The sequence below is a fragment of the Parasteatoda tepidariorum genome, chromosome 3 (genome assembly GCF_043381705.1).
Source record: "Parasteatoda tepidariorum isolate YZ-2023 chromosome 3, CAS_Ptep_4.0, whole genome shotgun sequence".
Classification (NCBI taxonomy): Eukaryota; Metazoa; Arthropoda; class Arachnida; order Araneae; family Theridiidae; genus Parasteatoda; species Parasteatoda tepidariorum.
In genome coordinates, this window is record NC_092206.1 from 41,391,528 (window position 1) to 41,408,934 (window position 17,407).

The following is a 17,407-nucleotide window of genomic DNA, read 5'->3' on the forward strand; positions in this document are numbered from 1 at the left end:
GTACCTGTTGACTCTTACAACATCAATGAATGACGCCATTACGGTGATGAAGGATTGCTCGTATGATTTGGAATTAGACTGGGCTCCGAAAAAAGATCTGCATGTTCGACTTTGAACCATGATAGACCAAATTTCTTGTCATATCATTCTGGAACAACATGTACGTATGCTTAGGTTTTGTCTTGGGTGCAAAAATTTTCTTTATGTACCTACCCTACAGCAGTGCAAACATCGTAGATATTTAGTTTCAGCTCGTCAACCATCTCCAATAAATGTAAAGAGACTTCGGATAACATTGCTTTGCTGAATGGAGTAATCTTTCACGAGAACTACTCATTTATTTGGTACTGATCATGTAAAGCCATTGTAAAGACTTTATTTCATCGTGTTTGAGACATGCAATAAATCAACCATTATGAAACTATGCAATAAAAGTTTTTGTAAAGGAGAATATTTTTATAATTGCTAAAAGGAACTAAAGTCGTTTTTTTATTAATGGTATCATACATACTCCATTTTTTTTTGTTCGTGTTATTAAATGGGCTTGATGAGTAAGTTGGCAATTAAAGAATCAGAAACAACACAAACGTGACTGATTCATAAAGCCCAATTATTAACAAGAAATAAAAAAAAGAGATGGTGTATGTATGATACTGTTCATAAAGCTACAATTATTGCTCCATATACATTTAAATATCTACCTCCTTTGCAAATACATACTATCATTTTTTTGTAATTATAAGAAATGGTTAATACATCGTATGTCTCCCTTTTCGATTGGATACCATCCGTACAACGCCTGGGCATGCTGAGTATCAAATTACCGAGCTAATCTTAGATAAGACTATTCTATTCAGCAATCAATGCTATCCGAAGTTCTGGTACTATTGTAAGAGATGGTAGACCAGTAATTGATTGCCAAACATGCCACATATATGCTCTATCGGATGCAAGTTAGGTGACAAAGCTGGCAATTGAATTTGGGTCATATTTTCAGACTAAAGGCATTCATTTAGGATGTTTTCTTGGTGAGGACGAAAATTGTTATTCATAAGTCAATAATGCATAAGCACGGGCATGTTTATTCCAAGAGAATTTCCTTGAAATGTCCCTTGCATAGTTCGGATTTGAATTGATTTCTAATTCTGGAGACCGATATAATTCATCAGCAAACGTGCAATCTTGCACAATCATCTTGATGGTAATAAGCGCCAGGCTTTTTCCATATGTTAGTCCAGTGTGAATCAGCCTGCAAGCTAAACATGTACTCGTCAGAAAACATCACACAAGGCAGGACACTGTAAGGGTGCTTACATTACAGGATCTCTACTCCACGGTAATCGCTGGTGATAGTGTGTTGCAACGAGCGGAATACATCTGTCACGCCTGCGGGTATATCGGCCCACATTTCCTAAACATCTGTAAATTTTTTTAAACTGTAGTAAACTGTGCCACGATGGCTCAGGGGATAGAGCGTTCACCTTCCAATGAGGTGAACCGGGGTTCGATCCCGGCGTTGGCTGGTCAATACGAATTCCGCACCAGGCTCCACAGATTAAGTGATAAAGTAAAATATCCTCAGTGGTAGATGGATCATGGGTTAGAGCCCCCTTGCCGTCAGGCTAACCGTAGGAGGTTCACGTGGTCTTCATCTCCATGCAGCGCAAATAATAGTTCCATCCAAAAGTCCTCCACGAAAGCAAATTTCTCCCAATACATGAACCAGGAGTACCCTTGTCTTCTGGATTGGGTTCAAAATTACAAGGCTATGGAGTTGAACATTAGTAGTCGTAAACCCGAAAATTGGATCTGCTGTTGAGCTACTTTTATAGATTTATTTTTAAAAAAACTGTAGTTTCAGTAGTTGTCGGATGCAGTGTAGCTCCTAGTAGCAGTTAATGCTAAATACTGGTCTTAGTTCGACGTTGTAAACCAGATTTAACCTGTACTGTAAGAAATCATCCATTTGCGTTCCTTGCGTCATTACTACACTATCTCGATTAAAGTACCAGGGCATCTAATGGTATAGACTTAAAGCGCGCTAATACACGTATTAATAAGATGCTGGCCCCCCTTTTACAACAATGACTGCCTACACACGTCTGAGAAAAACGTTTTGGGATTGGCTTCCATCACAGCTGAAGTGAGTGATGCTTGTGGTAGGGACAGTTATCCTGTTGGAAGAAAAATGGGGTTTCCCCGAAATATTTCCATAGATTTGGGAGTGCAGCATTATCCAAAATGTGCACACATATCTCAAAGCTCATGTTTCTAACCACAGGAACTAACGGACCCAGGCAAAACCAATACAGTCACTAAAAAACGACGCTCGAAGGGCATCGGCCAAACCCAGACGCGTTCATCTCACTGACAAAGTGTAAATTGAGATTCATCACTCCAAAGAACAGTTTTCCCCGTGTCCACAGAAAAATGATTGCACCATAGCAGTCAATGCTTTGCATGCTATGTGGAGTGTTGTTTGGCTGATGCGCGGCTGCACGAAAATGGAATCCCAAGTGTTTTTACTCCCGACTAACATACCTGCTGCTAACACTAAAGTTTGATGAACTTTGGAGCTCCTGATATTTTGCGATTTTGTTTCCCTACCCTTTTCAGAATTCTGTGACTGCGTTCACTAAGCCTTTTTTTTCTGCATTTTCACTGCTTCGACGTTTCCACTTCACAATTATATCACTCAGAGTGAATTTAAGCTTCTGTAGAATATCCGCAATCTCACGAGCTGATTTCTCACAAAGATGGCATTACACTTTACAGCCACGATCAAACTCACTAAGCTCCTTTGACGTATTCATTGCCTCACAAAAGCATAAATACAACCTGACAAACAACTACTAACACTTTTGTAGCTTTCGATTATGCATCAAGTCAAGTGGCGTCATCCGCCAGAACCACTTTTTTAGGGGTGTCCGGATAGTTATTTGTATAGTGTATTTGATTATAGATATAGTGTATTTGATTAGGTCTGAACAGCGTTCTATAAACCTTTTTAATTCCTTGCCCCTAATTCTTACAGTTCCCTCTCTTATACTGTCGTCATCGTGACATGCCATCAGAGTCATCTGGTGGCTTCCTGTAATTTGCATATTACATTTCATGTATGTATTCATAAAGATGCGTGTGATAATTCTAAATATTAAAGTTTTGCTTCGACTTCAATTTCCGTGGGATTCTGAATTAACTTTAATTTATGGTCATGAGAGTCTAATATAAATACATTAAAAACGGATAGTTAGTTGGATTATAAGTGTCATCTTTACTCCTTTTTAACCTTTTTAATTTATTCATTTTTTAGGCTCCATATGGGATAGAAAAGTTAGTTCCTTCCTGTAAACATGCATTTGTATGTTAACAATTTTACGAGTATGTTTGACTTACCGTAGCTTTATTAGTGTCCAGTTGCATCATCCAGTCAATGTAGCTTTCTTTCAAAAGGACACACCTTCCTGTATATAACACATCTCCCTGTATAAAATCGATGTATAAATCTTTTTAATCAATATCATTTATAATGATAAAATTTTAAGTAAACATTAATAAATAAGCATATAATAAAATAATATAACTTTTCACAAGACGTAAGATGTTTATTTTAAATGAACTAAAAGTTGTGGTGCTATTTTAAATTCAAAATTATACTGATAATCAAAATCAGTATAATTATATATTGAACTACTGAGCCGATTTTAATAAGAACATAAGCTAGTAAAATATAGTTTTATTATTACAATACATGCGTATGATCGTACGTAGCACTCATCGGAGTCAAAATTAAGAATCTAAGAAGTGGTCAGTGGGATCTATAAAATTAACCATAAAATTCAAACTACTCAAAGTGCAAACATATAGAGGACAGTGTGGTTATTCAACAAGTTAACCGACCAAGCTATCAAACGTGTGCTGTCATAATAGTGGGATATTTCAAGACAAAGATTCAATTGTTTCATAATCCAATGCGCTGAGAAACAAGCATGCTTTACCTTTACAAAAAAGGTGCTATGAAGGTGTTTTGTGGTTGACAGGTGTAAAAAATACAAGGTTGAAAATTAGGTTATGTTTGAGCTAAAAATATTCTCATCAATTTTAACCTTATTTACACCTCATATATAGTTCAGCAATATTTTTAGTTGAAATCGAATGAAAGTATTGTAACTTTAAAGATACTTATTTGCTTAAAGATTACGAAATAACCTGTACACTTCAAAAACAATCTCTTATCGCTCGTTGCTCTAAGGTTATTTTCTATCAACCTCACAATAGCCTCAAAAGTGTAAATAAAACAACTTTCTACACCTTAATTAATCGACCGTAACACATTAAAATAACTTTAAATTAGCAACAAAAACACCGTAATTTCGTAAGAGAATCCTTTCTCTCATATCCGTGTAATTAATAATTTTGTCAGCAAAGTTATGACGATTAGCATAGGCTTCTCAATGAATAGCTGCACGTCCTTTCATTTCTTCGAAATAGAATAAAATAATCTTGAAACACTGTTTTTCCTCTCGCTGATGCATTAGGCCATGAATTCATATCAAATAGATGACGACGTACCAATACATAAATCTCATTTTATGATGATTTTCTTAAAAAGTGTGAACATTTGTCAGTTCAGTCTGATAGAACATGACTAAGACTTTCTTGGAATAGTAATTGAAACTCGTAATACCTCACTGAAATCTATATACACCAAGGTAACAACATTGGCAAGAAGATGGAAACAATTGCCACAGGGACTTCTGAACTGTTTTATTTCCAGATGAAATCTGGTTGTTAGTGCTATATATCTATAAAAGAGCTTCATACTCTCTATCATCCCATCTTCTTACATTCACTTTTGTGTAAACTTTAGTACGTCCTCCAATTTCAAAGAGAATTACGTGTGATCATGCATATATATTGAAACGGTTCAAATATTATTTTATTCACACCAGAGTTTATTAAAATCTATCCAGTGCTTTGGGAGATAATTGTCCAAATACAAAAACACTCTTAAATTCAAGCACCTCTGTATTTAATATATTTATTTTTAGGGTGATAAAGGATATCGAACTGACTCTGTTTAATTATAACACTAAACTGTGATGAACGTCTTCTGTATAGCCCTATTTGTCTTACATCTCAAAAACAATCTGCCCACACTGCAGTGTCGTCACATACTTTGTTCATTAAGTGAGAGGAGTTGGAATGCATTCCTTGGCCACTTGAAATGGATGACAAATTATGATTGGATTTTGAAAAGTAGCACAACTCCTAAAGGTAAATCTGTTACTTTCTACCATTAAAATTATCGTTCAATTAGCAAATTTAAGCCTGTGTAGACATGATAATAAGTAAACTTTTAATTGTTATTTTCCTACATTTGTTTTTCATTTATGTACTAATTTTAATCTAACTACATAATCGAGATGTTTATATTCTTAAAACATAGTGAAAAAAATAAATATATTCAAGTTGGGTGCGTTATTTATTGATTTTTTTTGCCGTCAGATTATTCAAACAAGGATTGCATTAGAACTCAAATATAGGAAAATATTAGTTAATATGAAAATGAACTATATAATGGAAGTTGATAAAATCATTTTTAAAATATTAACGTTTCAAAAAGATTGAAGTAATTTAAAAAATAATAATAATAACTTTTAGGAAGTTATAAAAACAAATAAAGATGCCTCTCTGCTCTAAGTCTTATAAAATAAATGTAATACTACTTTTTAAGTTATTTCCCTTCACTTTTATAACACTTTTATAAATATACAAAAATTACTATTACAGAAACTAAAGCTAAACCTTATTTATGTTAAAAAGTTTAATATATTATTTGAGTTAGAAAAAAATTTCAAAAAATTAAAATTAGTTTGCATTTTATCAGAAACTGGTGACAATTTTTGAGAAACTTCCAAGCCTGTGTAGGTTTTCGATNATATATATATATATAAGCTTTGTTAGTATTACGCTACATCTTGACAAGAAAAGCAAGAAAGCAAAGTAAAAGCTCTGACGTCTGAAGTTTAAAAAAAAAGTTTTTGTAATGGTTTTCTAAAATAGAAACAGCCTACGTAAATATTTTTAAAGGGGTGTGTGATAAGTTGAGCATCGACATTTACAACTATATTCTAAGATGTTTGTGGATAAAATTGGAACAAAAATTCCTTTAGTCAGAGATAAAGTAGTTGTATAATTTTATTGTAATTACTTTGAATTAGAAAATATTGTAAAGAATTATCAAACTTCTTGGAAGAAGCTTAAGAAAATAATACTTTTTTCTATTTATTCATTTATTTCATTATTTCTCTTTACTATAAATAAAGCATGAATAAATCAAAAAAAGTAATTGTTATGAAAGTTTTAAAAATCAAAAATTGAATCATATATGATATTGCAAGTAAGTCAAGATGACATTTCAATAAGCCAGGCAAAGAACAAAGAACTCTCTGAACTTTTCAGAAATATCACTTACGTGACGAAGAAAATAATAAGTATTTAAAAGTAATTTTTTTTCAGTGGTCTTTGACTTTCCAGACAGATCAAATGAAAAAATCGATTTGTTGTTTTCGATAAAGTCTACCTATTATTATTCCCATAATGATAAAAATAATTGATTTCCCAGTCTATGTCGTAAGAAAAACAAAATTTAAAAGAGGTAATGACGTTTTACGTATATACATTTTTCTGTGTAGTAGCCTCATTGTTTACGATTTATCTACTATTTAATTTTTTAATATGCGAGAATCAGATATTCGAACTTAACAGAGCTAATATTTTCTTAATGTCTTAAAAATTTTATCTTCCTTAGTTGATATTTTTATTACAGAATTTAAGTTAAATTTACATCGATTAAAATTTTTTTAAATGTAAATAATCTTAGAAGAAAATCTCTGTTTTACCAGATTTGTCACTTTGTTCACATTGCATTGTTGTTAAATAAAAAGTAGCATTTAAGATAAAAAAAAACAATTCAATAAATCATTATTATCATCATGATTACAATAATATTATCATTACAATAATAGTATCATCCTAATTACGAAGTAAGATTAATTCCTCAGGGTATATATCACTCAATAAAATAGTAAAATCTTGGAAATTAAAGATAATTAAGTCATCAATACATCTAAAAACAAATTTAATACTAAGAGTATAATTTTTTTCATAATAATGCAAAAATAAGTTAGCTAAGAGAAATGAATAATTAGATCCTCGTGGCATTCCATTAATTTGAAGAAGAATATCCTTTCCATTGTAAAGATAATTACTAAAAAGACAAAAATTATTCAGAATTTCCCAATAATCAAAATCGCAACAAAGGATATTTTTAAAATCATAGAACATTTTTTAATTTAGAAAGAGGAATGCTATTGAAAAGATCCTGGAAATCAAAAGTCGCAATAGAATTAATTTTATTATGTTTAATGAAATATAAAATCGTTTTTATATTAGTGATAATCCAAGAGAAACTTGCTTTAGTAATATTGTTAATAATCTTATTTAAGAAGTTAGAGAAATGAAGTTAGAGAAATAAGTATTGGACCCACATGTGATAATTCTAAATTTTACTGGAATTTTATGATATTTAGGACTGATAATTAAGTAAGGAAATTGTACATTGCTAATTTTAATTTTTAATCCCTTGTATAAAGCTAAAATTCTCTTAATGACAATATTATTATTGAAATTACTAAGTTTAAAATTTTTGCTATTTTTTAATTCCGTATTTAAAAGTTCAGAACAGAATTTTTTACAGAATATAGCATAATTATTGTTAGCTTTGTCTATGGGAGTAATTACAAAATTTTTTTGAAGTTGCTTAATTGATTGAACAATATTAGAAAAATTTGTTGAATTGTTACTCTTATTTAAATTATCCTTATTATTGAAAATTAGTTTTTAAAGTAATAATAAACACCCCATTTCCATTCTGTTAGCATACCTAAAGGTAAAGAGAATCTATTTGATATCTTTAAACAAAAACTATTGAGATCATCACGAAAGTATCTTAGAATTTTATTGATAGATATATGGTAAATGGGTCTAAATTTTGTGCCTTTTATCATATATATATATATATAATGTTTCTACGTAAGAAATTTATCTATTTAGTTACTAAGAAATTTCCCGATTTAAATGCAAAAGTAAATATTTCATTATTTATGGGATTCTAATGAGGTACGGCGTTTCTCAATGGGGAGTCTCTATTGATGTTAGTGAAGTGAAATTGAATAGGACTTGTTCACATAATGCATTACCAATATTCAGAATTTAATGTAAATATATCCAATATATTTATTATGTGCAATAATAGGTTTAAGAGAATTACATAGCATATCGATAGATTGCTACTGCTGCTTATGAACTATTTCTGTAACAACTATTTCTGAACTGTTTCTACAACAAATTTCTTTAAAGAACATCAGTATTTTTAATCACTTAAAAGGTTTAAGATTCATTTTTTCACGCATAAAAAAGCAATACTATATCTTTTTTTGAGTGATTTTAAAATTCGAAAGAGAAATAGTTAAAGTACATTTTGATGTAGTCAAAAAACTTTTTGAAGGAAAATAAACAGAAATCAAATCCCATGAGAGTGAAATTTCTCTGAAAGCAAAACTTTCCAATATGCTTTTAAGAATCATTATAAACCGTATTTTATTTATCTGATAAAAAAAAATCACGTCTTTTGAAGCTTTATCTTTTTCGCAATTTATATGCTATTTTGTATTCTCATTTTGATTGATCTATCAAAAAACTATATTTTCAAGTTTATAACTTTATTTAAATGTTTTAGGAAATTAAATATTCTTCGCCGGATGGAATTGGATTGGACTGCTTATAAAATGAGAGCTATTATTTATACAGAAAAGTTAAAAGTGGTGCTCAATTTATGCCAATTTACAGTATTTGTTGAGATCCTAGTTGCTTAAACATTCAATGTTGGACTGAATATTTGTATGTTATTTATGTTAAAAAATATGGATATTAAAACCTTGATGTCTCCCATTTTTTACAAAGATTGAATAAATGATATATTTTTCACATTTTATGATAAGTTTTGTGACTTTATCTTTCTTTGAAACTTTTTTGAAAACCAATCATTTATATATTTCAGTTATTCCAGACAAAAAATCACTCAAAAGTTAGGTGAACTTTTTAAAAGCTTTCAAATTTAAGCTCAAATTTTGCAAACATTTCGGAATAAATGTTAAAATATATATCTGGTAACATCTAACCTTTCACTCTCATATTTTTTTATTATTTTTTAATAATATTCCTTTACAGTTTTGTATAGCTTGACATGATCTTGGAGCTGTACAATAAAGATAACCACAATGATAAAGCTTCTCCAACAACGGTTAACTAGTCATTATTTAAAGTATAAGGAGAGAAAAGGTTGCAAAAATAGCATTTAAAATTGCAATAACTTTCAAACAAACTAGAATAAAAAAAACTTGCACTTAGTTCCTAAATTGAGAGGGCTCTTTCAGCTTGCCTATGCTCATTTCTGTTGCTTCATTTCAGCATGCTGTAGATCGGCAAGCACGGTATACTTTTACTATAAGGAATGCTCGAAGTAATAATCAAATTTTTAATTTTTTTATCCCATCGTACTCTTTTCGCACCTGTCTATACACCTTCGTAATTTTAAGCTTTTATGTCTTACGGTTCTGCCTAAAAAAATAACGTAAAGCAGAAAAAAAGAAAGAAAATTACAAAAATAGCATCAAAAATTGACATTTTGAAAACGAAAAAAAAGCCTGTATTTTCTTAAAGAAAGACGCTCCAATCAAGGAGTCAAATGCCAACTATGCTATTTATTTCGTTAGCCTGTGCAGTTCCCCTATGGTATTTTTTTCTACAGAATTAACAATAATTAATTTACTCACTAATCATTACATGTTATTTTTTTTCATTCCATATTTTCTTTCCAAAATTCTCAGCACGCATTCGTAATTTCAGTTTTTTAAGTCTACTAGTTTTCGCGCGGCAAAACAAATGCAACATTAAGTCAAACACACAAAAGAGAGGTGACATTAATATCTGTAGATTCTTATACAACTTATTAAGAAGCAGAAGTTGTATTTTATTGAATTATTAAATTATTTTAACATTAAGTTATCCTTTCACAATACAGATTATACATTAACTATTTTTATTGAACTGGTTTTAATTACAACTGAAATGAATAGAAAAAAAAATTTGAGCAATGAGTTTTGCTACAACAAATCACCATAGCATATTCTTAAATATTAATTAACAAAAAGAACTCTGATTTTAAATCTCAAAAGCTAACCTTAGTTACTAATAATAAAATATTGAAGCATTAGCTTGTAAATATTTTTTTAAGTAAAACATGCACATTAGATTATTTATACTTGTCTTATAAGTTCACTTTATTTGTGTACAAAAATATCAATATCTTCTTAAGCTCTAGTACATATTACTGCTTTAAAATACTTAGGAGGTATAAATTTGTAGGTCTATGTACGAGTATGTATCTTAAACTGAACAAGACTATCAGTCTATACAAGAATGGTATACAAGATTTTTGCTATGTAACAGAATGTCAGCTTTCTTAAATATCATCAGCTTGCTCAAATATTAAATAGCACCAGATACAAAAATGTATACTTGTGTATATAGTGAGTGAGTGGCATAATTGTGTATATAGTGAGTAAGGGATATATTAGGGATGTATTTGTGTACATAGTGAGTGAGCAATCAAGAGTTATGAAGCAATCAGAAAGAAACTGTTCCGAGGATGGTGAGTAATAGTGAGCAATAGACTGGTAATATTGATAGAAATAAATTAAATACAAAAGTAATTCAATTTAGTATAATACTGCTTAAATGTTATTTTAATACGTAATTAAAAATAACGTAATTAGAAATATAGTTATTTTTTTAATTCAGCATTGTGCATTAATTTAACCGATTTCACATGTTTATATATAATTATTTCTTTCTCCTAATATATCCCTTCTTATTATATTTAATGCTATACTTTCGATAAATACACAACTCTTTGAATTGCACAATGGAGAAAAACGTATAATTTTCTGGAAATTTTAAGTAAAGATTTTACAATGCTACTTTTTTCAAAATCAAATCACATTTGCTAAAATTTTTATATTGGTTTTGAAAAGAATAATTTTTACTGTATAAATGCAGATGAAAATGCTTGAATTATTGTTTAAAATAAAAAAATTGAATTGCTTCCTTTCTTGAAAAATTTCAAAATTTAGAATTTTAATTTTTTTATTCTTATTTAACGAAACAGAAAATAATTTTGGCAACAATAAAATAATGCATATTAATTTATATATTTCCATTTATATTTCTTACAGTTTTTAGTAATGTAAAAATATTTAAACCTGAGCAAAGAAATTTAAATATCTGATATATAGTTAGTATTATGAGCCAAATAATGCTGAATACATCAATAAAAAATACTTTTATAAGTTTATCTTAATTAATTTATTTTTAAGCAATTTTTATGGTAAACTTTAATTTAAACACTTTGAAATATCAAGTGTCATACAGTTAAATATTTTATGGAGAATTTTATATTTATTAATTATTTGCAATCGTTTATAATTATTCGTTATCACTAATCATTCGTTATCATTCGTTATTACTATATAAGTATGAAAAAACGTGTTAAATAAATCACTGATTTTTTTTTGACGAATTACTGGATGATATGAAAACTCCTAGATGTTTATTCAAACAGGAAAGAAAAAACTTAAATAAAAACTTCTCCCAAAAGAACTATTATATTTTGCAAAAGTTGCGAAAAATATTTTCGCTAAGTCTGTTTTTTTAAAAAAAAGTTTAAAAAATTGAAATTTGAAGTTTTCATAAGTAAATAAACTTTTAAATTTAAAATCATAAAACAAGTTTAAAATAAATTGAAAAATAATGTTAAAAAACAAATTTTAACACGTTGAATGCCACGGGGTCACCGGTGACCCGCACTGAGTTTGTTTGCAGCGCCATTCTGGTCAACGATGACCGGTGAAGCCAAGATTATTAGAAACACATAATTCGAGTAAATTTTAAATTTTTTTAATTATTATTATTGTTACTAAAATGGATTGAAGAAATTAATGCAATATAAAACACACAAAAATATTTTTATTTATATACGCAGTGATGTCAACTTGCTCCCGACAGTGAATAAATATTTTCAAGTGGTAGTTTATTAATTATGATTTTTTTTAATAAATTCAATTAAGTAGATTTTTATCTTCCACTATTTTTAAACAATTGGTAGGCTTATATAATTCAGCACTTTTTTCAGATATGTCATGCTAAACCTTTTAAAAAATTAGCAGAATCTGTTTAATATTTGCAAATTTAGTTTGCAGTTATTTACCGTTTGGAAAGACGGGCAATCCATGTAAAATTAGTGTGGCATTCAACGTGTTAAAGAAAAATAAATAGAAAAAAACGCATTTTTTTCAAAAATATCAATTAATATTTTTTTTTAAAGAATGCTCTATGTGGATTCTTAGTCAATAGAAAATGTACTTACAACGTCGCTTGGTAGAAGACATTTTTTTGAAGACATCCTCTTTAGAAGACATTTTTTTTTGTTAAAATGCGTGTTATTTAGTAACCTGGTCAAATTCGTCAAAAAGCTTCTAAAACTTTCAAATTTCCTTTCGAATCTAAATTAAGTAATACACACATTTCACATTAAAAATGAATGCATAATGTATTAACTTTCGATACACAGTTTTTTTTTCATATAGAAATATCTTTTCAATTCGGAAACAGTTTTCTTTAAAAGAGAAATCTTTATTATTCTTCAAACGGATAAACTAAAATGAAAATTGATTCATATATTATCCCCAGAGATTTGAAAGTTCAACTTACTTTAGACTAAGCTCAATGTGAGCAAACATCTCTTTCATTCAATTCCACCGCAATGTGCATAAAAAGAGTTATTGCATCGATTTATTTCCTATTCCAACTACTATAAATTTTCTTTCAAAACAAATGAAATTTCGTTCTCTTTCTTTAGGGAAAAAGCGTAAACACATTTTTAAATGTATTGTCTTTGGATTTGAAAAATTAGCATAAATGTATTCATTGCATGCAGTTGTAAGTAATAAATATATGTTTCCCAGATGATTGAAATAAAATAAATTATAAATAAAAAAATATTAACGTTAATTAAAGTTAAAACAAATGATGATGGAACTTTAATCCCTATAATTATTTTTGGAACTTTAAGATAAGAAATATTTTAAGGTTTATAGTGATATTAATTAAAATTCGCAAATTTGTTTATTTAAAATTATTTGTGTTTTAAACTGGTATAGTATGACTAAGAATGAGTTAATTACTGACGTTTTAATTATTGCTTTAATTGAGTAAAACTTAAATTACTTTAGTAATTGACCTTATTTAAAAATTAAATGCATTGACATAAGTAATTAATTCTTACTGAAAGGATGTAAATCAAAACTGTTTTATTGCAACTCGCTTTCTGGGGAAAACGTAACGAAAAAGTTAAATTGAGTACCAAAAAAAAACAAGAACAATATAATCAATAATAATATCTAGAAGATATGAACTGGGAAGCTCAAATGAAAAAATAAAATTTAATGATATTTTATCTAGAAACGAGAAACGCAACTTTCAAATTGTGAATGTGAATCTCTTGAGTTAATAATTCACTCATCGGAAAAGATATGTGGAATAAAAATCTTAAGTTTTACTAAATTTAAGAAAAAACTATTCTTTAAATTACCAAAAGTACTATTTCTTAAATTACAAACGAAAACTATTTTCTACTTATCTTCGTTGTGATAAATTTTCTATTGCATACAATTATTAAGGGAAAAAAATCCTATTTGGTTTCATAACGTCACTGGTGTTAACTGAAAAAACTGATTATACTCTGCATTTTAAATAAATTTTGAATTAATTTCAAAACAAATGAAAGAACACAACAAGTAGTCAGAATGCGAATGATCTATCGAAAAAAGATCAATCGATTAAAAACTGGATCGTTCAGGTACTCGGTTTTTTACCTAACACACAGTAGAAATTAGAAATACAGTATTAGGTTGTAAAGATTTTAGTTTATGATAATAATTATAGATAAAAGTAAAAACAATGGATAATTTATCTTTCGTCTATCTCTGCAAAACGTCTTTCAAATATTCGAGTAAAAATCATTAGCTGTTCATATGATAATTTATAAAAATGACTTAAAATATAAATTTCTATTTACGCTAGTAGTTATTAAGCAATGCTGCATTTTTCTATTATTATTTTTATTATTTTATTTTTAGGATAAAATCGATACTAAGACTGAAAATAATTCAAAGTCTTATGAAATTTTACATACAAAGAATAAATATCTGTACGAGAATATCTTTTCAAAATTCAATATAATGATTCTTTGTAGTATTGTCTACTGCTGTTAATATCAGGGGAATAATTTTTACAAGATCATGCAATGATATATTTGGGAAGAAACAAATTACGTCGAAGTAACAGAATTTAATTTTACAAAAATAAACATATTTTTACAAACATTTTCGGAAGTAGGGATTTAAGATATATAATACCAATTTTTTTTTTAAAATCCACTCTTTGCAACTTGTCGGTCCATAGAATCAGTAATACTGAGCTAGTAAAAAAATGGCGTCGTATAAGCATAATGGTAAATAACTGACAACAATAATTTTTTTCGGCCCATAGAATATACTACATGCGAAATCGGAAAAATGTGTTAAAAGAACTTTATCACTTTCTCTCCCTAACTGCTAGATAAAAAGCGCTGTTCCTTTTTCCGCGAAACAAACAAACAATAATTAGAACCAATAAACATGGCATAGAAATTCCTTAACATTGGAAAAGGTACACCTTTTGTGTGTCAATAAAATAACATAGAAAATGCTTACATATGAAAAAATGAACTAATAATATATATATATATATATATATATATAAAGCAAAATAAACATTTATTACTGGAAAAAAAATACAAATTAANAAATTTTCCCTTATCAAAAAAATATGTATCAAATATATATATATATATATTCAAAATTGGAAGTAGTATATCGAATAAATAAATTATATTTTTTAGTTTTTTTTTATTGTGCCTTGCTTAGCAATAAAAATCAGATTAGCAATAAAGAATGTATGTAAGTAAGCAGAAAAATTTATTGAAATAAGGAAATTAAAACTTTGTACGTTATTTCCGTCAAATATCAACTAATTCTAAGTTGAAACAACCTTTTTTATAAAAAAAAACGAACTTCAAAGAAAAAATTTTTTTTTGAAAAAAGAAAATATTAGGTAATGTTATCTGCGATTGTAATTTATACGTGCTAATAGATATTTTGAATAATAAAACTTGTATCCTTTAATAGTCTTATTTACTATTCATAAGAGTAAGATTTGAAGAATATTGTATTTATAATAAATAGCAATATATTTAAAAATCTTGTGGGTTATGAATAGAATTGAGATTATGTTTGGGTACAAAAACTTCTCACTTTTTTTAAACATATGATTAACGTTGGATTATGTTTCACAAATTCTATTACAGCGTCATTCATGAATTCAAAGATATACGATTCCAAAGAATCAAAATAGCATAATGTCTTCCATATTTGTTGTCAAATATTTTTAGAGCTTTTAATTCGATTAGAGGGTAAATTTTTTTTTACATAAGTAAACTCGGCATTCAAAATGCATCGAAAGATTATTGATGAAGTAAAATGGATATTTTACTGCAGAGTGTTATTGAATCACACTTTCCGTGACCTTTAAATATTAATTTTATCCATTGCTTGGGTTATTTTACTTGTTACGTTTGCAGAATAATCGAGTACTTTATTTAAGTTCTTTTATGTTTCTTATTATTATTTTTCATTTTAACTTTATTTAAGCTCTTATTTTAAGTTTTATCATTTTTTCACAGTCAAAAATTACTCTAAAAGAATTACAGAAAATATGGTAACAAATATTCTCCACATTTCGCATTTCTCTAAATTATAGAATACACTTAGTTTACAACTATGCACCCATTTTTTTAGATCGACTATTATAGTTTTTTTGACCATGGATAAAGAAAACGCTCCCCTTGCGTGAAACGTTCTTCCTCTGGACACTAGTATGATAAGCAGAGTTTAGATTATATAAAAATCACATATATTAAAATCACAATAAGATATATTAAAATAACAATATGAGCTTGTTTATCGTTTTGTGTGCCTCATTTCAGATGACCCTTCAGAAAACCTATTTAATAACTTAACAAGAACATCACGTAATCATCAACTTTGGATTTCAGACAATCAATCAATGCATATTCTAGTATGAATGTCAGTACTGTAATACTTAAGTGGGTTGCTTCCGTCCATCTGGATTGAACAACTTTTAAATTAATGAAATATTGGGAGGACCGAAAAATATTGTCGTTTCGGTGCACTTGATATTTGTTACCAATATTTTATTTTTAATGAAAAATGCATTCACTCTCGTTATCAACAACTCTTCAATTCCGGATCGTCCAACGAATCTAGTCTAACGAATCTAAGTCTAACGAATCTTAGTCTAACGAATATTGAATGCGCCAAAGCGTCATTACTTTCTAGTTTCCCTAAGTATTTACTAACATTGGAATTACAACACAACTCGAGTTTACACCCATGAGTTTACACAGACTTTTATTTGGGTTTCGAATGATATGGTAAGTGGGAAAATTATCCTTTAAAACAAATTAATGATACATTTAATTAAAAATAAAACTTTTTTTTAGATAAAAAATCTTTTTTACAAGTGCTTCACTAAATAAAACATATAAAATGTGCAATCATTTTAATATTTTATTGGAGTTACTGGAATTTTCACAACGATTATTTAAATATTTTAAATATAATCAGTTGTACTTTTAAGAAATCATTTTCTTTAAAATGTATATCGTAATTTGAGTGGCATAACATTTTTACAATTCATTAGATTATTTGTTCGTTTGGATGAAAAAAAAATGTTTGGTTTATTAAAACTTATTTGGAGTTTTAACAGCTTGTAATTTCTTTTTATAACTTATTAAGGAAATTTTAATTTATTATTAAACCTATTTGTCATTACTGAAACATGCTGCATTTATGTTAACAACAAAACAAAACATAAAACAAACATAAAGCAAAATGTTTTTGCAATGAAGCCATTAAATTGATTTAAAAGTGCGTGAAAATATCCGTTTTCAGTAAACAAAAAACAAATGAAAAAATTAATAAAACAATAACAGTGGAAAAGGAAATAAAAATTGTGACTATATACATGGTAAAAATTTTAGTTTACCTTTACATCAAAATGGTAGAAAATATGTATCAAATATGTATCAAATATATATATATAT

The 17,407-nt window shown here is 28.3% G+C and overlaps 1 protein-coding gene and 1 long non-coding RNA gene across 8 annotated transcripts in view; one reads left to right on the top strand and one right to left on the bottom strand.

The window, feature by feature from the left end:
* The window catches only part of LOC107453431 (nephrin), a 259,466-nt gene extending 250,405 nt beyond the window's left edge, over positions 1-9,061 (top strand). For all 3 annotated transcript variants that reach the window (XM_071178517.1, XM_043040896.2, XM_016070260.3), the window contains 2 exons: positions 5,052-5,277; positions 8,804-9,061. In XM_071178517.1, coding sequence (XP_071034618.1) covers positions 5,052-5,084 — 33 coding nt within the window. In that variant the 3' untranslated portion in view covers positions 5,085-5,277; positions 8,804-9,061. The remainder of the gene's footprint in view (positions 1-5,051; positions 5,278-8,803) is intronic.
* The window catches only part of LOC107453432 (uncharacterized), an 84,355-nt gene that overhangs the window by 3,585 nt on the left and 63,363 nt on the right, over positions 1-17,407 (bottom strand). For all 5 annotated transcript variants that reach the window (XR_011636384.1, XR_011636387.1, XR_011636385.1 and 2 more), the window contains one exon: positions 3,397-3,483. This is a non-coding gene — a long non-coding RNA (uncharacterized lncRNA). The remainder of the gene's footprint in view (positions 1-3,396; positions 3,484-17,407) is intronic.